The sequence below is a fragment of the Gracilinanus agilis genome, chromosome 1 (assembly GCF_016433145.1).
Source record: "Gracilinanus agilis isolate LMUSP501 chromosome 1, AgileGrace, whole genome shotgun sequence".
NCBI lineage: Eukaryota > Metazoa > Chordata > Mammalia > Didelphimorphia > Didelphidae > Gracilinanus > Gracilinanus agilis.
The window spans coordinates 502,535,490-502,561,014 of NC_058130.1; the positions used below are offsets into that span (position 1 = coordinate 502,535,490).

A 25,525-nucleotide genomic window follows, 5' to 3' on the forward strand; every position below is an offset into this window, starting at 1 on the left:
CTTAATGCTCTTTTATGTTACTGTATCTTTTAGTTCTATGTGTTTGTGTTACTACTCTCCCTAAATTCCAAGAGAGCAAATTTTTTCTTATTTAAACTTTGTATCCTCTTAATTGTTGATTTAGAATATACAAACAGAATTGTGTCTTTTAGAATACAATCTGGAATTGTTGAGGTTATGTGATTTTGCTATCTACTTTCACCGTCCATTTGTGAATCTACTGAATATACAGAGTTGCATGGGCATGGAGCCAGCAGCATATCAGAAATAAGGAGTGGAGAGTGGGTGCAGTTAAAGCAGAGCCAAATCAGCAGTCTTGACAGTATGGGAAAGGTTTGCTTAGCCTGATGCAGCTGAGGCTGGGGTGTGTGGGTGGGGATAGGAGGATTGGGACTAAGAGCTTTCAGGAAAAATGTGAGCAACAGTGAAATAACATATAAAACATATGTCAAATACGTAAAGGAACGCAAAATTCTTAATAGTGAGGGTGCAGTAGGTTTCTATTTGTCTTTTCCTTTATCTAACTCCATCTGTTTCCTTTACTCGCTGCCCCCCCCATGTTCCCTTTTTTATCCCTTATTTTTTCCAACCAGTTTTCAATTCCTTCCCCTCCACTTGGAGCCTCCCAACCCCAACAGTCTCCGTGTCTGAGTTTCCTTTTTTCTGTCACTTTTCCAGCACTAGGTGTTCCAAGGACTGCACCTGCTAGTACTGCTAGCATAGAATGACGTCACGAGTATGCTAGCATGTTGACGTCACTCGGCGCACCGGTTTTCGGTGACATGAAAGAGTTGGGGGCCAGTAAATGGGAGAGAAGCAATAATTCCAATACCAAGGCTGGAAACCAGGGAGGGATAGAAGGGGAAGGTGGACAAGAGGACCTAGACCCGCGGGAGCCGCGCACCCTACACTCCCAGAAGAGAGGGCGGGCTGGGGTCACCGGGGACTAGTCTAAACTGTGGGAAATGAGCGCTTGTGCTCTCTGGAAATCGGGTGCGTGAGCGTAAAAGAAGAGTAGAAAGGATCCTAGGGAGTGGGGCGTCTGCTTGGAATATGGTCGGAGGCGATGGCTAAAGAGTTGAAAGACAGAGGGAGAAGGTGGTAGTTAACTAACCCCCAAGCTCGTCAGCCTCCTAAGAGAGGGGCGACGGCGGCAGCCGTTCATCCGGCAACGCGCGGCAGCGCGGCGTCGTGACGTCACGGCGGCGGCGGCGGTTGGCCCAGGGTCTAGGGCTGCAAAGTGTGAATTACGCTGGGCTCGCGCTGGCGGCGGAGTGAAGTCAAGACGAGGGGGAGGGGAACACAGAGGAGGAGGGGGGGGAGGAGGAGGACGGCGGCGGCGGCGGCGGCGGCGGCTGTAGCGGCAGCAGTGGCAGCCGAAGCAGCAGAAGCAGAGAAAGCCAGTTGTCTGTCCCGGAGCCTCGCGCGCCTCTGGGTCTCGCCGCCGGCAGCAACGGTCTCTTTGCTCCTGTGCTCAGCTCGCTCCCCTCTTTTTTTTTTTCTTTCTTCTTTTTTTTTTTTAATCCTTCTGACTACCCTGATTCTCTCCCTGGTCAGCCGAGGACCCCGGGGTTCCTCCCGGACTTTGCCGGTCCCTCTCCGCTCCACTCCCCTTCCCTCCTGACAAAGCGGGGCGCGCGTTGCTAACTGTCGCCGCCGCCGCGCCTTACCGGGCGGGGGAAGAAGGGGGCGGTGGGGTTGGGGAGGGGGGAAGGAGGGAGGCAGGGCCGTCCCCCGTCCCGAGGAGGCGTGAGTGCGGCTTCCATCGCCTTTGCCGCCGCCGTCTTAACCTCTCTGGCGCTGCCCGGGTCCCCCCGCCCGGCGGCTGCGGGGCTGCGGCGGGCCGGGGCCGGGCCGGGGAGCAGAACGGCTGTATTCAATGGAAGTATGTTACCAGCTGCCGGTGCTGCCTCTGGACAGGCCGGTCCCTCAGCACGTCCTCAGCCGCCGAGGAGCCATCAGCTTCAGCTCCAGCTCAGCGCTCTTCGGCTGCCCCAACCCCCGGCAGCTCTCTCAGGTAACCGCCGCTGTCCGTACGCTCAGCCGACCCTTCCCCTCACCCGCCGGCCCTCGCCCCCTTCATTGTCTGGGAAGCTTCGCTCTGCAACCGCGGGAGCCCCTTCTCCTACCGTCCCCACCCCCCAACCTGCTTGTTCGCGCAGTCTTGCTCCCCACTCCATTCGCAGGGGAGGCCCTCAGATGCCTGTCTTCCCCCCCCCACCCAACCACACATACACATATATACATACACACGCCTGCTTCCTCCCCAACCACATATATACACCAGTTTCTCCCAAACACGTTCCTCATTCCCCACCACCACCACACACAACTTAATTGCCCCCAGCTACACATACATACACATTGCCTATCTTTTCCCATACCAGCATACACATATACACATGCCTCCCCCCCACCCTAGTTCTCTCCAGATACATACCCCAATTCTTTCCTCTTTCCCTGCCTTTTCTGCGTGCTGAATACAACCCTGCAGATTTAACCCTCTTTCCTTACCCCCACCCTCACCCCTCTAGCCAAGAAGTTCCTGCCCCCTAGGTAAGAGCGGAGAAACCACCTGTCTTCCTCTTCTTACCTCTGGGCTCTTCCCCATAACTATCCCTGATAGCCCACTCCTATCCCTGCAATGCCCCTCCGCCTAGGTTTTCTCTCCGCCTCCGAAGTTCTTGCCATTACTAATCTCCCCTTCTTTTAAGTGGGATGGGCCCTTGTACTGTTTCACTTTACACTTTCCTTTTTTTAATTAAGAAAAATCAACCCTGGACAAACCACCCTTATTTTCTTTCAGCTCCCCTTACCTCTTCAACTCCTTCGTTACCAAGATAACAAAGAAAAAAAAATGAAGCCTAGGGAAAAGTAAAAAAATATGGTGACGAGGAATTTTAAGCGTAGTTCCCGCTTTTTTTTTTTTTAACTTTAAAGCTTCTTTAGAAGAGAGAAGCAACTGATGGATGAGACTTCAGACAGAACAGAGTTGGGTTGAATGAATGCTCCAATGCCATTTGCTGCGGAGAATTCAGTTACCTGTGGTCAAATGGTCACTTTGACAGAGCTAGTTCTATTATTTATTTTTGTGATCAAATCTCCCCCACCCACTCCTGTCTCCATCCTTGTCTTTACTCCCTATAACCTTTGTAAGCTCCTTGAGGGGAGGGATCTTGAATTGTTTGATTTCAGTGTCTACCCCGAGAAAGTACTTAAGTTCCTAACTCCTCATCCTTTTCTCTTTAGGATGACACGGTGCTAATGAGGATTGAGTGAATATGAAGTTACCATAACAATAAATGTCATTTTTCTTAATCAACTTCATCTAAGTGGTATAGTACTGGACAGAGTGTACTTGATTTAGAATCTTGAGAAACAAACTGTCACTTCCCAGAGTCTGTTTCCACATCTGTAAATTCTGGATGACAATGCTTTTACTAAACAGAGTTTTTGTGAGGGACTTAATATATGAAAAAACTTAGTGTTATGTGAATGTTAGCTATTATTATTCAGAAATAGCTGAAAATCAGTCACTGGTCTTTCTTGACTCTTGACTTCCTTAAAGCATTCCTAGGTTGCAAAATGTTGAAATGAATTTAAATTACTACCAAAATATGTAGCAGTTAAAAGTCTGTTACTTTTCCCTACTTCTTCTAAAATAATATTTTACTTTCAAAATCCAGCAGGCACAGACTTTCAGAACTGACTTTCATTCAAGATATAATCAGGAAAAATAATCACTACTTATAAAATAAGAGGGTAAAATCATTTGAATTCTCTGTGGGAAAAGGTATGAGAAGAGAAATCCCAAAAGGATTAAAGTAAGTAAAGGTGATCTCAGAGGTTTTTAAGCAGTGTTTTAATTAATCCTGAGAGTCCAATTTTAAGTCCCATTGCTTTCTTAACTCAATTTGCTAGTATGCATTTTAAGTGTATAATGGAATTTTAAAAGCATAATGGGTGGCAGACAAGAAGCAAATAGTAAACGTGTTGGGGCTATGGTCTACTAACTTAAAAGACTTTTTTTTGTCTTTCTAAACCTGAAGTAAGCAAATTAGGACTTTTGAAAAATCTAGATACTGAAATAAAACAACTATTTTTCCTGGTTAGTTCTTTACTTAGTGTTTACTGAGTACTAGAATATTTTTTTTGTTTTTGAGGAGTGGGATTGGAAGGGATAGAAGGAAAGGGCCTTATTGTTGTTAACATTTCATATTATGAGGAAATATATATGGATGATATTGATAGGTTATGTTTAAGTAATAACAAGGGTTAATAATGCAAAAGGAAGACAAATGAGCCTCTGCTTTTGTTCAAAGCTCTGGAGAATGAAAAAGATGGTTGCTAAAAATCTGTTTTCCTACTAATCTATAGTATTAATGAAGAAACTTATAGACATTTAGATTTAGTCACACTTTTGAAGTGCTTATAAACCTCATTTCCTGGACCAACATTAATTTTTATGGTTAGTATGTTTCTATTTCCCAAAAGTTGATAGTGTCATTGCTAGACATCAATTTCAGAATATGGCAGCAGTGTCAGCATTAAGGTACTTCACAAATTTATTGCTTATTTAACAATTTTAGCTTTTTGAAACATGGCTGAGAAAATAAAATCTTCACTATCCCAGAGAGTTCTTAAAAGATCATAGTAGGAGAGAGAAGGAAAACTTAAATAAAATAACTTTTCCACTGTTAAAACACAATAATAAGTGCTTGTAATGATGATCCATTCTCCATAAGAAAAGGTCAGTGTGGGCAGTGGATTGAGAGTCATGGCTCAGTGGATTGAGAGTCATACCCAGAGACAGGAGGTCCCAGATTCAAATCTGGTATCAGACACTGTGTGGCCCTGGGCAAGTCACTTAACTCCCATTGCCTAGCCCTTACACAATATTAGTTCCAAGACGGAAGGTTAGGGCTTAAAAAAATAGAGAAAGGTATAATTTTTGTGACAGATTTGCATATGAAATGGCTAAGATGTTTTAAATTTTATTCATTTTGCATGAGGAGCTATTTTTTTAGTTTGTTGAGTTAGAAAGACCTTTAAATGTCATCTAGCCCATCCTCCCTCATTTTACAGATTAAGAAACTGAGGCCTAGAGAGGCTAAGTGATCTACCTAATGTTATTTAATAGGTAGTAATTTGTAAGGATTTGAACCTAAATCATCTGGCTCATCCCACATGGTCTGGAAAATTCATTTGTGTGAAATACTTCTTCATATATATCAGATAAATGACATTTAAACTTACATTTTTGCTATCAGTTAACAGATTACTTTTTTACAGATGATTAATTTTAAACTAATTTAAGCCTTAAGAAATAAATGAAAGAAGCATGTATTTGATTTTTAGGTAAACATTTAGATTCCCCTATCAGTTTAAAAAGAATATTACAAGAGTAGTGAGTTTGAGGAATATTTGCATTGGAGTAAGGCATGCTTTTTGTTGGTGAGTTTAAATTCATGTCAAAATTCTTCCTGGTTAAATCAGAAATGAAATTTTACTTTTGGTAAAAATTTCAGTCTGAATTGGAAATTTTTACATAGTGGTAATGTATGATTCATAAGTTCAACATTGCCATATATCAAGTCTTAAATGTCTATTCTCAGTATTATCTCATTCAGCAAATACAACTCTGGGGATACTATATAACTTTTTGGTTTAGTTATTTAATGAGTTGGAAAGTTGAAAATTATCATGAATTGTGTGGTATTGCTTCAAATTTTCATTGCTTTTCTTTCACAAAATTTTCTGTGCCCTCTTCAGATTTGTTTATACATCTCCCATAGCAGAGCTTAAATATTCAGTTTTTGGTTCTTTTCCCTTTCTCTTCCCTCCCCCTCCATCTCTTTTAATGATGTCTTCTGTTTATATGTTAGCCATTTCTGCAAATATTCTCTTTCATAGAGAGGAAGTTAAGCAGGTATAGACAGCATCCACATTTTATAGTTTATGGGACATTACAGATTTCCATGTTGAAGCAGAAAAGTGTGTTCCATCATCCCTTTGTGCTCATTGGTCATTAAAAGAAAACTGAATTCTCAATGATTAGTGTTCTTTTTATTTTAATTATTATAGTCATTATACAGATAATACTGGTTCTGCTTATTTCACACCACATCCATGTGTATAAATATTCCTAGGCTTCTCCAAATTATTCATATCTGTTTTATCTTGGGGACAATAATAATCCATTCATTTATATACTATAATTTGGATTGCCGTTCTTCCATCTGTGACTGTCCAATTTTTTTTCTTGTTTTGTTCTAGGGTACATTCTGATTCCTCCTTTAATTTTTAGTATTTCCAATTTAGATCTGTTTCTGGGAATTTTTTAATTTGTTCTCTTATTTTTTAAGTTGCAAGCCCAATTCTTTGATCTCTTCCCTCTCTATTTTGTTGATATAGGCACTCAGAGATATAACCTCCCCCCCAAGAGTACTGCTTTGGCTATATCCCGTAGATTTTGATATGTTGTCTCCTCATTGTTATTTTCTTCAATGAAATAAGTAATTGTTGAAGAATTAGATTATTTAGTTTCCAATTAATCTTAAATTTGCCTCACCACGAACCCTTATTAATTATAATTTTTTTACATTATAATCTGAAAAAGTTGCCATTTATTCTGCTTTTCTGCATTTGTTTGCAATATTTCTATGCCCCTAGTACATGGTCAGTCTTTGTATATGTATCACGTACTGCTGAAAAGAAGGTATATTCTTTTTTTATCCTTGTTCAGTATTCTCCAGATATCTATTCTAATTTTTCTAACATTTCACACACTTCCCTTCTTTCTTATTTTTTGATTCAATTTATCTAGTTCTGATAGAGGAGGGTTACTAGTATGGTTTTATTATCTATTTCCTCCTTAAGCTCCTTTAGAAATCTGGATACTGGGGGCAGCTGAGTGGCTCAGTGGATTGAGAGTCAGGCCCAGAGATGTGATGTCCTAGGTTCAAATCTTACTTTAGGCACTTTCCAGCTGTGTGACCCTGGAAAAGTTACTTAACACCCAATTGCCTAGCCCTTACTGTGCTTCAATCTTAGAACCAATACATAGTATTGATTCTAAGGCAGAAGGTAAAGGTTTAAAAAAGAAAAAAAGAAATCTGGATGCTATACCATTTGGTGCATAAATGTTTAGTATTGATACTACTTTATTGTTTATATTACCTTTTAGCAAGATGTAATTTCCTTCCTTATCTCTTTTAATCAGATCAAGTTTTACTTTAGCTTTGTCTGGTATCATTATTGCTAGTCCTGCTTTTTTTTACTTTTAATGATACATAATAAATTCTGCTCCAGCCTTTTACCTTTAATCTGTGTGTGTTACTCTGCCTCAAATGTGTTTTGTGTAAACAACATATATAGTAAGATTTTGGTTTCTAATCCACTCTGCTATCTGCTTCCATTTTGTGGGTGAGTTCATCCCATTCAGAGTTATGATTACTCATTGTGTATTGCCCTCCACCTTATTTTCCTCTTTTGATTCTGCTCTATTTCCTTTTACTCTATTCCTCCTAAATAGTGTTTTTGCTTTTTATCACTCCTCCCCTACTTCCCCCTCCCTCCAATTGCCTCTCCCTTCCCTTGTCTTATTCCTCTTCTACTTCTCTGTAGGGTAAGATATAATTATGTACCCCCGTGAGTATATTTGTTTCTTATAACCGAAGTATAAGGAGATGGAAGAGAAGGACTCTTCCTATTTTGGCACCATGCATGCATGTTTGCAGACAGGCACAGGTTTCTCCTTAGGTCTCTCATTATCACCTTTTGAATTATATGTAGAAATCCTGTAAATCTTCATTCAAGTTCAGTATTTCAGAGTCACTTCTTCTGAGCCTGCATTTAGTTTTCTTTTCTTTCAGATACAAATCTAAGAGTAGTAAAATAAATTTTCAGTGAGTTTGAAGTATAGTTCTGGTTGTGTGGTGCCATCTTAACTTACTAGTTTGAATTAGATACTGTTCTATTTAGTAGATAGAGGCTTCCCTTCCCCCCCCCCCCCAACTTTCCTTAAATTGACAGAAGATCATTAAAGTTTTACAACCCAGTGAGAGTAAACCAGATTTGATACCTCTATTACAGATGAAGAAACTATCAATGTTGTGATTTGAACCCAGGCCTTACTGACTCCCAATTCTCTACGCTTCATCTAATAGACATGTAATTGCTGTGATATAGTAGTGTCCCTGGAATATATCAAACACCAAGCTACTTTTGTTTGCTTCTTGGTCACTTACCAAGTCTTCCACTCATCAGCTTGATCAAGGAGAAATATAACAAACAAAAAAGCAAAAAAACAATATTCCAGGGTTAATCTGGGGTCTATACTTAAAACTTTTTTTGTAATAACTATGGAAATATAATTAATTTCCTTTGTAATCCAATGCATTTTATGTTATGCATTTCAATGGCATGTTGTTAATGCCAGAAATTGCAATGCATTAACATTACTTGGATTACCTTCTTCATATATCCTTTATATTATTCAGAGAAGGAATCTATAGACTTCATGAGATTGCCAAAGGGGTCCATGACACAGACACAAAAAAAAAGATTAAGAACTCCTGCTATAGCTAAACATTTCTAATTAATTTCAATGCAAAAATACTGGCTAAAATATTAGCAAAGAAGATACAGCGGTGCATTCTAAAGATTATTTACTTTGACTAGATGGTAAATTTATACCAGAGTTTAACACTAGGAATCCTACAAACAAAATGGACCATGTTAATAACAAAAACAATAGTAATCACTTGATCATTGCAATAGTTGTAGGAAAGCATTTACCAAAATACAGATGCCATTGTTCAACGTGAAAAAAGTATAAAAATAAATGGATTTGTCCTTAATATGATAAAATAATATCTTTTTTAAAAAACCAACAGTTAGCAATATTTATATTGGGGAAACAGTGAAAATTAGTTAAGATCAGGCATACATGAAAGAAGATCATTTTGAAATCTATTACTTGATAAAAGTCTAGAATGCTAGATATAGCAATAAAATGGTAAACAAAATGGAAAACTGGTTTTTTAATTTTAAAACTCCCGTATTGCTTTGAGATATTTTGTGATAAAGTACTTATTCTTGAATGACCTGACCTGGACAAGAAAACTGGAGTTTTTATTACTTTAAAGATTTTAGTTTTTCTTATTCAGAATGTTTTCCAAAATATTCTTCTCAAAAAAATCAATTTGCATGTTTAAGTAATACCTTTTTTAATCTAAAGACTTCTGACATAAGAATTTTGAACATGAGTATAAATAAAAGTTTTAGGACTTGAAATGAAATAGGTTGAGGAGACTTTTACTTCTGTCAAAGCAAGTGAAGTTGGGTTTTTTTTTGGTTTGTTTTTTGTTTTTGTTTTTGTTTTTTTACATTTTTAAGCCCTTAACTTCTGTGTATTGGCTCCTAGGTAGAAGAGTGGTAAGGGTGGGCAATGGGGGTCAAGGGACTTGCCCAGGGTCACACAGCCGGGAAGTGTCTGAGGCCAGACTTGAACCTAGGACCTCCTATCTCTAGGCCTGACTCTCAATCCACTCAGCTACCCAGCTGCCCCCTGGGTTTGTTTTTTTAATTTTGATTTTTCCAGTCTGCATATATATGTAGTCTTTCATATATAGTCCCTGTGTAAATGGGTGTATATAGATTCTGGCTATTCTCTCATTATTGTGAGTCAAGTGTCTTGCTTCTCTTTATTTTAATTTTTCTGGATGAATACAGTCTGCCTCATTGTTGCTCCTTGCTTCCATCTGGTGGTGGGGATTTTCCCTGGTCTCCTGAAGTCAGAAGTTTGGGGCTGAGGAAATGCTAAGATAGCCCAATTGAAGGAGAGTCCTCAGTAAATCTTAAAGCAGTATCTAAATGTAAACTGTTTTTATAGAAAAAATATAACATAAAATGTTTAAATTCTGGCATGATGAGTATTAGAGGATTGGAAACATAGTTTTATTGGTGGACGTTCTCTCGTAGATTACAATTCCTCAGTAAATTGGTAGCTGTTCTTTGAGAGTTGTACCTGAGGTCAAAATATATCACCATGTAACCAACCCAATTCTTAGATAACTGTACAGGTCCTCAGATAACAAAGTTGCCAGGTCATACTCAAAACTTCTATAGCTTTATAAGACCTGCCAGAGTTTGTACTCTCCTGGCCATAAGTTTAGAAAACTGATGATCCATAACAGGGCACTGAAGGAGGTATTGAGGTGGTTGTTCTCTTTAAATAGGAATTTTAACTTCACAAAAGGATGAGGTTCTTTGAAGTCACAATATTTCTTTAAATAGCAGAATGTGCCTAGTAGTTTTGTTTTCTTGTAGATCATCAGCTATTTGATATGGGCCAGTCTTGGAGTCAGGAAGGCCCTACTGTTCCATCAATTTCTATTTCTCCTAATTAGTTACTCTGTGACCATGGGAAAATCACATCCTCTTAGTGCATTAGACAATTCTCACAAATTGGTAAAATCTAACAGCAGGACGTTTTATCATAGAAAGGAACTGGAAACCAAGTATTGTTATGTTTCAGTAAATTTGAGGAACAGGTAAGCATATTATACTATATGAATATTACAGTACCATAAGAAATGATGAATATGAAAAATTCAAAGAAATGTAGGAAGACTTTTATAAACTGATAAAATAAACAGGAAAACAATATGCACAGTGAGAAACAATGTAAGCAAAACAAAAATGAAACTAAACTCTGTAAATTATAATGGCCAACATTAGGCCAAGGAATAGTTGAAAAAAATATTGCTTAACTGTTTTTCCAATCTCATTTTCTATTATTTTTTTATATTTTTCTATATATTTCTATTATACCACATCCACTTACACCCCCCCATTGCAATCATCACCACCACTACTACTTCTAATTCTGTGGTCTTGCCAAACTGGCTTTCTTTTTGTTTGTTATATACAACAGTTCATATCCTTTTTCTGTGCCTTTTTGTTCCCTGAAGGTTCCTTGTTCCCAATACCCTGAAGGTAATCCCTCTGTTTTTCTTTCAGAGGAGTAACTCAAGAAGTACTTTCTCCATCACCTTCTAAGTGAAGTCTTTCTTGACTTGAACTGCAGGTGTACCATTTTCTATATTTTACTTTGTATACTTATTCTGCATTTCTTTATATTTTCTGTATGTGTATATCTATACAAGTATATGAGTATGTGTGTATACATATACACACATATATATATTTCTCCACTTTTCTGTATGTTCATGTGTTCTCTCTTTCTCTCTCTCTCTTTCTCTCTCTCTCTCTCTCTCTCTCTCTCTCTCTCTCTCTCTCTCTCTCTCTCTTAAACCCTTATCTTCTGTCTTAGAATCAATACTGGGTATTAGTTCTAAGGAAGAAGAGCAGTAAGGGCTAGGCAATGGGTGGGGGGGAAGGTTAAGTGACTTGCCCAGGGTAGGAAGTGTCTGAGGTCATATTTGAACCCAGGACCTCCCATCTCTGGGCCTGACTCTCAATCCTCTAAGCCACTCAGCTGCTACCCTTGTATTCTATCTCTGATCAGCACAGTGATCAACCATAATTCCAGAGGACTTATGATGAAACATTGCTATCTACTTCTTGATAGAGATGTGATAAACTCAGAATATAGATTGAGGCATATTTTTGGACATGGTCAATTCAGGAATTTGTTTTATTTGACTCTATTGTTTGTAAGAGAGGCTTATTTTTCTTGCTTTCTTGATATGTGGAGTGTGAAAAGTGGGTAATTGTTTGAAAAAAATAAAATTTAATAAAATAAAATAAAAATATAGGTCTTTGTTTCAGAAAAATGTAATGAATTCATTGATCTTTGCAATTTGGCAAAACCAATTCAATTCAACCTCTTTACCCACTACCTCACCTTCTTCTCTCTCTGTACACTTATTATAATCCTGTTGGATTTTAAGTGCTTTGCAAATGGGGATTGTTTCATTATTATATTTGTATCCTAAGTACCTAATTGTTTCATTAATTATATTTGTATCCTAAGTGAGTGGTACATATTAGGTGTTAGTTTAATAAATTCTTGCTTGTTGATTCTTGATTTCCTTATTTTTTCTTTCTTTATTGAACCCTTACTTTCCCTCTTAGAATCAATGTTGTGTATTGGTTCCAAGGCAGAAGAATGGCAATGGGGGTTAAGCGACTTGCCCAGGGTCACACAGCTAGGAAGTGTCTGTGGCCAGGTTTGAACCTAGTATAGCCTGTCTCTAGAACTAACTCTCAATCCACTTAGCCACCCAGCTGCCCCTTGATTCCTTTATTGCAGAGATAGGGAAAAGTGGTTTCTATGGATGTACAGTGTGGCATATACTTTCAGATATGAGTGAAATGTGACTTTTGCTTAATTTTTTTCCCTTTTTAAAAAGTCTTTGTTACAAGAAAGCTGGTTATTGCTGGGGCTATATATAGAAAAATGTGATTGAAAAACAAAAGACCCAAATAAAATGAAAAACAAAAATAGTAAAACCAGTGTGTGGAGAGGTGGGGGAGATTCACTTTAGCCAAGCTAAATTGACTTTGGCAAATTGCAAGGTTCAAGCTTCTTTCTAAAACAAGGATTCACATTCTTATTTCTTAAATTTTATTAATTTTTTTTAAATAAAAGAATAACTACTTTCTTCCTTGATCTCACTTCCACATATTGAGAAAGCAAGAAAACTAAAACCCGTATTACAAACAAGTATAGTCAAGCAAAACAAATTCCTACATTGATCACATCCAAAAAAATGTCTCAATCAGCATTCTGAGGCCACATCTCTATGAAGTGGTAGGTAGCATGTTTTATTATGAGTCCTCTGGAATTGTGATTGATTATTGTGTTGATCAGAGTTTCTGCTAATGTTTTCAAATTTTAATGTATCTTTACAAAATTGTTTTTGTATAAATTATTCACCTGGTTCAGCTCATTTCACTCTGAATCTATTTATATAAGCCTTTCCATGTTTCTCTGAACTATATCCTTCCTCATTTCACATGAGATAATATTTGTAGAGCACTTAGCACTATGCTTGGCCCACAGTAGGTATTCTATAAATACTTAATCTCTTCCTTTATTTTTTACAGCAAAGTAGGATTCTCTCACATTCATATACCTTAACTTATTCAGCCATTTCCTAAATGATGGACACTTAATTAGTTTCTATTTCTTTGCAAACACAAAAAATAATTGCTATAAATTTTTTGTACTTATGGGTCCTTTATTCTTTGGAGTATAAATATACCAGCAGTATCATTGGGCGAAAGGGTCACAATTTAGTAGTTTTTAAGGCATAGTTCCAAAGTGCTTTCCAAATTGGCTAAACTAGTTCATAGCTATTTTTCCATCGACTCCTCTAGCATTTGCCTTTTGGTCAGCTTTGCCAGTCTGATCAGTGTAAGGTAGAACATCAGAGTTTTATTTATTTATCAGTGATTTAGAGATTTTTCATGAAATATTGATGCCTGAATTTCTTCCTTTGAAAAATGTTCCTATTATTTCTTTTGGCCATTTATCAATTGGAGAATTACTCTTATTCTTGTAAATTTGACTCAGGTCCCTATATATTTTAGAAATGATGCCTTTATCAGAGAAACTTAATGCAAAGATTTCACATGTGCCAGTTTCTTTTCCAATTTAGCCTGCATTGGTTTTGTGCAAAAACTTTTAAATTTTATATAATAAAAATTTTCTACTTTATCTGATGTGATCCTCTCTAGCTCATTTGGTCATGAACTCTTCCCCTATCTGACAGATAATTTTTTCCTTGCTCCTGTCATTTGTGATAGGATTTGTGACCCTTTTTAATCTAAGTAATATACTCATTTGGAGTTTATTTTCCAGACTTCTTTCCAGTTTTTCCAACAATTTTTGTCAAATATTATTAGTTCTTTTTCTCATGGGGATATACACTTTATTAAAACTCACTTAATAGCTTCTTTATTTTTTCATTTGGTATGAATTCACCTTTTTCATTTTGGATACTAGTAATTTGGTTTTCTCTTTTTATCAGGTTACCTTAATAGTTTTATTTATTAATTTAATAGTTTTTTCCTTTACTTTTAATTTTGTTAATTTTTCAGAGTTTGTATTATGGTGTTTATTTGGAGGTTTAAAATTTTTTTGTTTCTTGTTTTTTTTATCGTATAACTTACTCATGGATGTACACTTTTTTGTTTTTATTTTTTAATTTTTAAATATCTTTTCCAGATTACGTCATTACAATTTTTAATAATTTTTATAATAATTTCCTGACATTTTACAATCCATATGCTCTTCCCTTCCCCTTCTCTCATCTCCCCAAGACAGAGTAATATGATAACAATTATATATGTGCTACTGTGTAATACATATTTTCATGTTCATCATATTGTGAAAGAGGACACATACAAGAAGATAAAAGAAAAAACTCATTAAGGAGATCAATTAAAAAATAGTATATTTCCATCTGAATTCAGACTCCACTAGTTTCTTCTTTGGTGGTAGATAGCATTTTTCTATCATGAATCTCTTGGAATTGTCTTGGGGTCCTTGCATTGCTGATAACAGTTAAGTCATTCACAGTTAATTGTTGTACATCATTGCTGTTGTGTATGATGTTCTCCTGGTTCTGCTCACTTCACTTTGCATCATTTCATATGGATCTTTTTTATTTATATAAGTGTTTGGAAATACAAAATTTCCTCTATGGACTTCTTTGTACCCCCTAAATTTTGGTATGTTGTTTCATTTTTCATTTTTGTCATCTTTGATGAAATTGATAGTTTTTATGACTTGTCCTTTGACCCCCCCCCCCATTCTTTAAGGTATGTAATCCTCAATTAATTACTAATCATTTCTTCAGTGGCTTTTTGTTGAATATATAGTGTGGTCTGTAAAATAATGCATTTTATTACTTCTACTTTTCTATAAATGTGAGGTTTTTATGCCTAATACATGATCAGTTTTTATAAAGGTGCTGTGCATAAGTTAGAAATGTGTATCTTTCTATTTCCATTTAGTTATTTCTAGAGCTTTATATCCAACTTTTCTAAAATTCCATTTAGTTTATTTACTTTTGTATTTTTATTGTTGTTAGTGTAATCTAGGTCTGAGAGGATTAAATTGTTGTCCTCCACTATTATAGTTTTACTGTCCATTTTTCTTTGCAGCTCTTTTAACTGTTCCTTTAAGTATTTAGATGTTATGCTCTTTGGTGTATATATGTTTAATATTAATAATGTGTCATTTCAATGGTACCTATCATCAAAATGTAGTTTTTCTGTTTATCTCTTTTAGTTATGTCTATTTTTGCTATTGATTTTGCTATTCCTGCCTTTTTTTTAAAACTTCACTGAAGCATAATAGATTTTACAGAAACCTCTTATTTTAACTCTTTGTAGTTGTTTTTTTATTTCAGCTGTATTTCTTGTAAATCAACATATTTTTGGATTCTGGTTTCAAATCCATTCTGTTATCCTATTCCATTTTATGAGTGAGTACATCCCATTCACATTCACAGTTATGGCTGCCAATTGTGTATTTCCCTATATCCTATTCTCTTATATTTTTACTTCTCTGTTTCTTACTTCCTCTTTGTAAAGAAGTAGTGGGTGATGACAAAGAAATGAGCTATGCACTCTTGCTCTAGGTTTGGAATAGTCTGCTTCTGCTCTCCTTCCTCCTCTTTTCCTCTCACCAGTTAAGATGAGAATGAGATTCAAGTGTTGCCTGCCCTCTTATTTGTATAATCTTAAACTTAAGCACTTCAGTAACTTGAAATAATTTTTTCTCATCTTTCTTCTCACTCTCCCTACTCCCCACGCTAGTGAATTCCTCTTCCTCTCCCCTTCTTTTCTTCAAGATCATCAAAACATTACAAAACAAGTCCTTTGTTTAATTAGACTTCCTCTGTGTGACCTATGATGATGACAGAGTAGTGAGGGGGTCTAGATATCATCTCCTTATATTAGAATATAAACAGTTGATCCTTGTTTTTAGTCCCTTATGCTTGCTTGCTCATGTTTATCTTCCTATGTTTCTCTTTACTTTAGTGTTTGTATTTCAGAGTTTATATTCAAACTCTGTTCTTTTCATCAAAATCTTTTATTAAAAGTTCTATTGTTGGATTATATTTATAAACATTAGATTTACTGCTTAAATAATTTTTCATTGCAAGACTATAGATCTTTTAACCTTCTAGTATGTTGTATTCTAGGTTCTCTACTCCTTTATAGTGGCAGCTGCTGAACATTGTTTGAACCTGACTGTAGCTTTTTGGTATTTGAACTCTTTTGTTCTGGCTGCTTGCAGTATTTTTCCTTTCACCTAGAAACTCTAGATTTTAATTCTAATGTTCCTAAGAGTTTTCATTTTGATGTTTCAAGAGGTTACTGGTAAATTTTTTCTATTTTCATTTTGTCCACTGATTCTAATAAATCCAGGCGATTTCCTTTTATGATTTCTTGAAATATGATGTATAGGTCCCTTTTTGGAAAGGTTATGACTTTTAGATAGTCCAGTGATCCTTAAATTATCTTTCCTTGATATTTTTTTCAAAGTTACTTTTGGCTTGGCAGCTAGGTGGTTCAGTGAATAGAAACTGGGTATTGTGAGTTAAAATGTGGCCTTAGATACTTACTAGCTGTGTGACCCCAGGCAAGTCCCTTCACCTCTATTTGCCACAGTTTCTTCAACTTTAAAATGGGAGTAATACTAGCACCTGCTTCTCAGGGTTGTTATAAGGTTCAAATGAGATGATATTTGTAAAGTACTTAGTACAATGCCTGACACATAATAAATAGGTGGTATATAAATGTTAGCTATTATTACTACTGTTCTATGCCTTGTATTTTCTCCTATTTTTTCCTCTCCTATTGACTTTGTTTTAATATTCTTGTCATTAGCTTCCATTTGGTTCATTTTGATTTTCAAGTTGTTTGTTTCTTGGGTCAGGTTTTAGGCATCTTGTTCTAAGCTTTTAATTCTCTTTTCAAATCATTCTTCCCTAGCTCTCATTTCTTTTCCCATTTTTTCTTTCTTGATCTCAATTGATTTTAAAAATCATTTTAAAGCTCTCTTAATTTAATTTTTCCTTCATCTCTTCAGATGATTTGCACCTAAGCTATGTTTTGTTGGGTTTTTTTTTTTTAGGCCTTGCTTGTAGATGTTTTGGACTAGCATTTTTCTTTTAGGTTTGTGTCTTGAGTATACCTGTCACCATAACAGCTTTTTATGGAAACATTTTTTGTTTGTTTACTCAAATTATATTTTAAAATGTATTAGGGCTGTGCTCTGCACACTTCTGGGGAAAATGTCTGGGTTGATTTGTATCCTCTTGACTCCTTCTGGAATCTGGAGTATTGTTATTCTAGATCTCAGCATTAGCTCAGGCTAGAGAACTGTAAGATTTCTTTTTCTTTTTTCTTTTTTTTTTTAAACCCTTAACTTCTGTGTATTGGCTCCTAGTTGGAAGAGTGGTAAGGGTGGACAATGGGGGTCAAGTGACTTGCCCAGGGTCACACAGCTGGGAAGTGTCTGAGGTCAGATTTGAATCTAGGACCTCCTGTCTCTAGGCCTGACTCTCAATCCACTGAGCTACCCAGCTGCCCAGAACTGTAAGATTTCATTGCTCTCAAAGGGTTCTAATACGAAACAAAACCTGATCACTACCTTCTTGCTCTTAATTCTTCAAGTTCATGACTTGAGTTTGGGTCTGTGCAACAAACACTCTTGTTAACTTGGCCTGTTTGGAAATTCCTGTAGACAACTGCTATACTCAGCTATCAGCCAACTAGAAATTTCTGCACCTTCAGAGTAAAAGAACTGCAGGCTTCCTTTTGGTCTTGAATTCTTGGCTGTTATTCCGCTGGAAGGCTGGAAATGAGTCTCCACTCCTCTCCTGGGGTCAACCACTGTTTACTTTTTTTTAAAAAACAAGTTTTTATTGATGACTTCTGTTTCTTACATTATCATAGTTATCCCAAGTTTATCTTACTGGTCTCTGAAACTTTAGACAATCCTAGTTCATTTTATGTTCACTTATTCTTCCAACTTCATTTACAGTTGCTCTCAGGACGTTCTCAGAGGGGCAGTTAGATTGGATAGAGAGAGCACTGGGTGTGGAATCAGGAAGACCTGAGTTCAAATCTAACGTAAGAATCTGTGTGACTTTAGGCAAGTCACTTAACTTGTTTGCCTTCATTTACTGGTGAAGGAAGTAGCAAACCACTTGAGTATATTCAAGAAAATCCCATAGACAGTATATATGGTTCATGGGGTCATAAAGAACTGGACATGATCGAGCAACAATAAAAAGAGTTCTGAGATCAAAAAGTTTGGGAACTACTTTGGTGTGGGGCATAATCTTCCATCTTATTTTGTGTTTTTTTACAAATTACTTTGCAATTGATATTATCTTTAGCAAAGAGATGGAATGTTTAGTTGCAAAAATTTCTAGGTTTTTTCTGCCTCCTTGTGGTGACTGTTGCAATACATTAGCTTTTCTCTCAACATCTTATAACAGTTTTACCTGAAAAAGCTTCTGTCTAATCTGTTAAATCATATACAATGTCAGGTCCTCATCTTTTCCTTTATTTCTAATTTTTCTCATTTGATAATCATTTGGACTTTACTATGAACCACTAGACTGCTTCAAGACAGCTGATTTACAGAATTTTAGAGGTGTAAGTAATCTTGGAAGTCATCAGAAACAATTCACAGTTGTAACCACCTGTTTGCTATTTCATTTTTAATGATTAAATCTATCTTCTGATTCTGTTATTGAAGAAAATATTCATGATATGTTGGTATTGGGCTTCTTACTAGTTTTGAGTCCAAGGCCTCTTTTCTCAATCCTAAATCTCATTTTACATAAGTTTTCTAAATGAAGAAACTAAATATCAAAGAATTGATTTAATTTGGATAATTTTGCCAAGTTCTTCCTAGAATTTTTTTGACACTATCAATTATCTGTGCATGTGCCTATGCTTAAGCTGCCCTTATTTTTTCATTAGCCCATTTGCCTTCAAGCTTCAGAAATACTACGTGTTGAAGGAGTCCTTGCTCAACAATTAATCCTCTGGAAAAGATCTGGGAATTCAAAGGATTGCAAGCACAATAGGAGTCAACAATGTGATATGGCAACCAAGGAAATCATTAGAACTATATCCAAGAATAAGAAGGTGGTAGTTCCCTTGTTCTCTGCCCTGGGTCAGATAACATCTGCAGCATTGTGTGTATTTCTTGGCTCATATTTGAAGAAGGAAATTTTTAAGCTATAGAATGTTGGGGGCAGGATGGCTACCAGGAAGTTAAGGACCTTGAGTTCATGTCATATGGGACTCTGTTAACTGGGAATGTTAAGCCTAGAGAAGAAAAGATTGGGGACAGGGTTGTGGAATAAGATAGCTGTCTTCAAATGTTGGAAAGATTGTGTCATGAAGGAGGTATTTGATTTGTTCTATTTATCTCCAAAGGGCAATGGATAGAATTTGCAACAAGGCTGATTAAAATAGGATATAAACCAAAAATCCTAATAACTAGAGCAATTCAAAAGTAGAGAATTAGGACTTCTTTGGGAAGTAGTGGAATTATTCTTCATCAGAGGTCTTTAGGAAAGACTGAATGGGTAGGGGAAAGATGGTGGAGTGGGGTATGAGATGACTTCACTCTATCCTCTTCCAAATTAAAAAATAATGCCACAGAATCAATACTAAAAATGGCAGAAAAAGATAAGAATTGGAAGTAAAACAGAACAGGTAATGACAATGTGGCAGGAAGGTTCCTGACCAGCCTAGCCCCTGGATCATCTGAATGAGACTTGATACAAATACTTTTGAGCAAATACTGGAGAACCAACAAATGGCAAGTCCGAGGGTAGAGCAGGAAGCCTCACTTTGCTTGACAAGGGAACCTACACCCTACCAGTGGAGTCGATAGGCGGTGAGCCCTGGCAGCAGCTGTGTGGGCCCCAGCCTCAGTTCTGGAAATCTCCACTCATCTACAGTTTGGGGGTTGGCAATTAATTGGAACAGGATTTTTGGGGTCCAGGTGCATTGACCAGACTGGCTCCATTTGAGACTGTGACTTTAGTTGAGTACGAGTGAGAAGGGAAGCACATACCATTGAGTTTGGTTGCTATGGGGTAAGAACTCTGCTGGTTGTGGTCACCTCCAGGAGAGTGGAGTCCCTGACTGCCATTCCAGGGGGAAGAAAGCTGATACTTACAGACAGTGGGAGACCATAGAGAGTGGAGCCTGTCTGCTTGCAGGGCCAGAAGTGCTGGAGTCTTTGGAGCACCAAGAGGTCAATCACAGACTGGAGTATGAGCCAGGGGGGAAAAGAACTACTCCTAGTCTTAGATTATAGAAATTGGAAGAACTAAGTAGGGCCTAGGATAGTAAAGGTGAATATTTTAGAGACTGAATGCCCAAATTATAATCCCCATGCCTTTTGTGAGCCCCCCCCTTGCACCTTACCCCCAGATAGAGAGGGAGGAAACACTCCTATCTGGCTGCTGAGCAGAGGAATGGATGATATGAGAAATGTCCTTGAGTGTAGTGGAGAGGGGGAAGGGATCTGCCCCCTTTGGCATCATAGATTTGCCAACACTGGTCTAGAAAATACAAATATAAAAAAACCCTAAAACTTGAGACTTGAGGCATTATTCTCTACCCCTTAAGAATAGAGTCCAAGTCTAGCATAAAGCTAACTAAATGAGTAAGCAAAAGAGAAAGGATCCAACTTTAGATAGTATGGGGACAGAGTAGGCCTAGGTTTAAATTCAGAGACATTGAAGTTGAAATATATATTCTATATATACTTTCTAATATAGTAAAGAGAACCATCAGATGGCCACAAGCCCAGAAACAGGTTTTGGAAGAGTATGAAAAAAGACTTCAAAAAACAAATGAGAGAGGTTAAGGAAAAATTAGAGAAAAAAGAGCAATGCAAGAAAATCAAGAAAATTATGAAAGAAAAGGACCCATTTGGAAAGAGATCCAAAAACTCAAAGAAGAAAATAAATCATTAAACATTAAAATTGTTCAAGGGGAAGCTAAGGACTCCCTAATGCAACACAAAATAACAAACCAAATGAAAAAATTAAAAAAAGAGAATTTGAAATATAACAAAACAACCAACACTTTCTTTGATGTTTGTACCAATCCTGGGGATCTCCTAGGACAACTGGCACAAGCACCAAAAGACCAGGGGCAAGTGCAAGCCCTACTACGAGAAACACAAATATGAGCTGGGCCAGCCAGCGAGCCACCAAAATCAAGAACAGCCCCTCCTACATCCATACCATAATAGTCCAAGAAGGCAACAAAAATTACCAGGTGCTGTGGCTGGATGTGGGCAATTGCTCCTGTACTTGGAAAAACAAGGATTATTGATGTTGTCTACAATGCATCCAAAAATGAGCTCAGACCAAGACCCTAGTAAAGAATTGTATTGTGCTCATCAATAACACTCCTTCCCGCTTGTGGTATGAGTCTCACACTATCCTATCCTTGGACTAAAACAGCATTGGTGAAGTATTGGCACATGTGCTGGGGCCAGCACAGGGGAGCTGCTCCATTCCCCCTTTTTCTGAGGATTTTTTTTGCATTCCCTGCCCCTCTGTCCAGCTGCCCAAAGTGAGGACATCCTCTCTCCACCCTCAGGTAATGGGGAAGACTCATCAGGCAGCTGGAAGTTGTAGTTTGGGCATGTGAACTTGAAAACCGTTGCGAAAGTTGGGTTGGAAGAAAGGAGCAAAGCTGGATCTCCAGCAGTAAGAGGGACAACCTCTGTCTTCTCCATTTGCTCCAGACTTATGAGGAGAAAAATATTTTAAATAAAAAACAGCCAAAGAAGATACAGAAAAAATATGAGGAGTGGAAAAAGGAGCCAGGATTAGCCTGCTTCTGGAGGAACAGTTCCAGGAGGTCAAGTTGGAAATATATATACATATATATATGCTTAAAAACAAGAGCTTAATTTTAAACTAAGAAAGATCAAGGCGTAAAAGGGCCCATGAACCCTAACTTGAACATTTACTAATGGGATAAGTCCTCAAATTGTTAAAACAAAAAACAATTGATTTGGAAAATAGATTGAGGAAAGACAGCATAAAAATTATCAGATTAAAGTTCTGATCAAAAAAATACTTTAGACTCTATATACTCCAGGAAATTAGCAAGGAAAATTGCTCAGGAATTTTAGAACTAGAAGATAAAGTAAAAATTGAAAGCATCCACAGATCACCTCGAAAAAGAGACTCCAAGATGAAAAAACACAGAAACATTATTGCTAAGGTTAGGAGCTCCCAAGTTAGGGAGAAAATACTACAGGTGACAAGAAAAAAAATTAAATAATGTGAAGCTACAATCAGACTAACAAAATTTAGTAGCTTCTAAAAGAATGAAGAATATGGAACAATATTTTGAAGAGCAAAGGAGCTGGGTTTACAACCTAGAATAATATAACCAGCAAAACTGAGCATAATTACACAAAGGAAAAAAAAAGAATTTCTTGGAATATTTTTTGGGAAAAGACCAAAATTGAGTAGAAAAATTGATCTGTAAGAACCATGAAAAGGTAAAGACAAAAGACCAATTATAAGGGATTCAACAAGATCAAATTGTTTACTTGTTGTATGGGAAAATGTTTTCCATAACCCTTAAGAATGATAACAGTACTTGGGATAGTTTGACATCACTACTTGGGTAGTTTGAAAGAGCACATATAGATGACTTTTTAGGTTGAGTTGAATATAATAGAATGAACTAAAAAATAAAATGAAGTAGAAAGAGGTAACAATTATCACACACAAAAGAAGCATGAGTGGAAGAATTGTCACAGAGAAGGGGAGGAAAAGGGTGGAGGACCAGGACTACTAGAATCCTATTTTCATCAGATCTGGGTTAAAGAAGGAATAACATGTACAACTAGAAGGATAAAAGTCTTCTTAAATAACAGAGAAACCGGAGGGTAAGGGGACAGCATAAGAAAGGGACTAAGAGAAGGGAGATTAGATTAAGAGGGCAAGGGGATAAGATAAAGAAGGGATTTCTAGAAGGGAGTACAAGTCAAGGTGAGGAAAAAAGGAAAGGACTCTGGGTAAAATAATGGAGGAATGTTTAGAAGGGCAAGGTGTTGAGATAAGGGAAGGAGTTTTGGAAGGGTGGATAGAATAAAAGCTAGTAGAGCAAAAGGAGAGGATAAGTGAAAAATTCTTAGCAGAGGTGCAAATTGGAAAGATAGTAGAAGAAATTGGACTTCTGAGGAGGGATAGGGCAAAAAGGAGAGACAAAAAGTGAGGAAAACTAGAATGGAGGGAAATGTACAATTAGTGATTATAACTGAGTATAAATGGAATTCACCCATAAAATGGAAACAGCAGAATGACTCAAAAACCAAACTCCAACACTGTTATTTACAAGAAACACACTTAAAAATGAAAGACACACAGAGTAAAAGTAAAGGTCTGAAGGAGAATATGCTTTACCTCATCTGACTGAAAGCAGGAGTAGTAATTGATAAAGTTGAAGCTAAAATAAATTTAATCGAGAGAGAAATAGGGAAACTATATCATGTTAAAAAGTACCATAAATAATAAAGCTTCATCAACATTAAACCTATATGTACTGAATATTATAGTATCCAGATTTTTACAGGAAAAGCTAAACTAATTACAGGTAGAAATAGATAGTGAAACAGTAATGGTAGAGGACTTTAATGTTTCACCTTTGAGAACTAGACAAATCTAATTTTTAAAAAGTCTAGAAGATGAAAAGAATCTTAGGTAAGTTAAATCTGATAGATATCTAGAGAGAATCGAACAGGAATAAAAAGGAGTATATCTTTTCAGTGATGCATAGTACTTTTAAAAAAATTATTCATCTATTAGGGCACAAAAACATCATTAAGTATAGAAAAGCCAAAATAATAAATACATCCTTTTCAGGCCACAATTCAATAAAAAAATTGTATGTAACAAGGGACCATGGAAGCACAAAGAAAAAATATAATTTCACTAAAGAGAATGATAAAATGAGACAACATATCAAAATCTGTGGTATATAGCAAAAACGATAGACAAAAATGTATATCTCTAAATGCTTATGTCCATAAAATAGAGAAAAAAACATCAATGGGTTGAGAATGCAATTTTAAAAACTAGAAAAAGGACAAATTTTAAATCTCCTACTAAATACTAAATTAGACATCCTAAAAGTTAAAGATGAGATCAATAAAATTGATATAGATGACTGACTTTAAAAATAAATCTAGGAGTTGGCTTTATGAAAAAGTCAACAAAATAGATAAATTGCTGGTTAATATGATCTTAAAAAAGGGAGAAGAAAACCAAATCAATAGCATTAAAGATCAAAAGGGTGAATATACTACCAATGAAGATGAAATTAAAGCAATTAGGAGTTATTTTGTTTACAATTAAATGCCAAATTTAGCAATGTAATTGAAATGGAAGAATATCTACCAAAATATAAACTATTAGAAAAGGAAATAGAATATCTAAATTAACCTATTTTAGAAAAAAAATTAAACAGGCTATAAATGAACTTCTAAAAATAGAGCAACAAGACCAGATAGATTAAAAAAGTGAAATTTACCAAAAAATGAATTTTGCCAAACATTTAAAGATAAACTAATTCTAATATTAAATAATTTGAAATAATGGGTAAAGAGTCTTACCAAACTTCTTTTATAAAACAAATATGCTGCTAATACCTAAAACAGGAAGAGCAAAACCAGAGGAAGAAAATTGTAGGCCAGTTTCATCAATAAACATGGATGCAAAACTCCTAAATAAAATACCAACTAGGAGACTACAACAATATATGGCAAAGATTATACATTGACACCAAACAGGATTTATACCAGGAATGGTTTAATATCTGGAAAACTATCAACATAATTTATTATATTAACTAAAGTAACAAAAAAATCATGATTATATCAATAGATACAGAAATATCCTTTGACTAAATACAGCACTCATTCCTATTAAAAACATTCAAAAGTGTATGTATAAATGGGTTTTTTCTTAAAATGATACAAAGCATCTACCTAAAAGCATTAGCAAGTATTATTTATAATGGGGGATATGCTAGAAACCTTCCTAATAAGATCAGGAGTGAAACAGATGCCCATTATTGCCAATATTGTTTAATATAATATTATGCTAGTGTTAGTAATAAGAGGAAAAGAAATTGAAGGACTCGGAATGGGCAAAAAGGTAATAAAACCATCTCTGTTTGCAGATGACATAGTGGTATATGTGGAAAATCCTAAATATTTAAAAAGTTAGTTGAAACTTATCAATAATTGTAGCAATTCCAGTATCCAAATTAATCTACTTAATTACAATTACATTACTAAAAAATATTTTATTGAGCTAGAAAAAATAAAAATTCATTTGGAAGAACAATCAAGAATATCAAATTGATTTTTAAAATGTAAAAGGAGGTCTTAGCAGTACCAGCTTTTAAATTGTATTATGAAGTAGTGATTACCAAAACTATCAGATAATGGCTAAGAAATAGGTAG

General features: G+C 36.3%; 1 protein-coding gene across 1 annotated transcript in view; it reads left to right on the plus strand.

Moving 5' to 3' along the window:
• Nucleotides 1–1,154: 1,154 nt before the first annotated feature.
• The window catches only part of PDE7A (phosphodiesterase 7A), a 141,746-nt gene continuing 117,375 nt past the window's right edge, over nt 1,155–25,525 (plus strand). The window contains exon 1 of the mRNA XM_044666047.1: nt 1,155–2,017. Within this exon, the coding sequence (XP_044521982.1) occupies nt 1,880–2,017 (138 nt within the window). The 5' untranslated portion in view covers nt 1,155–1,879. The remainder of the gene's footprint in view (nt 2,018–25,525) is intronic.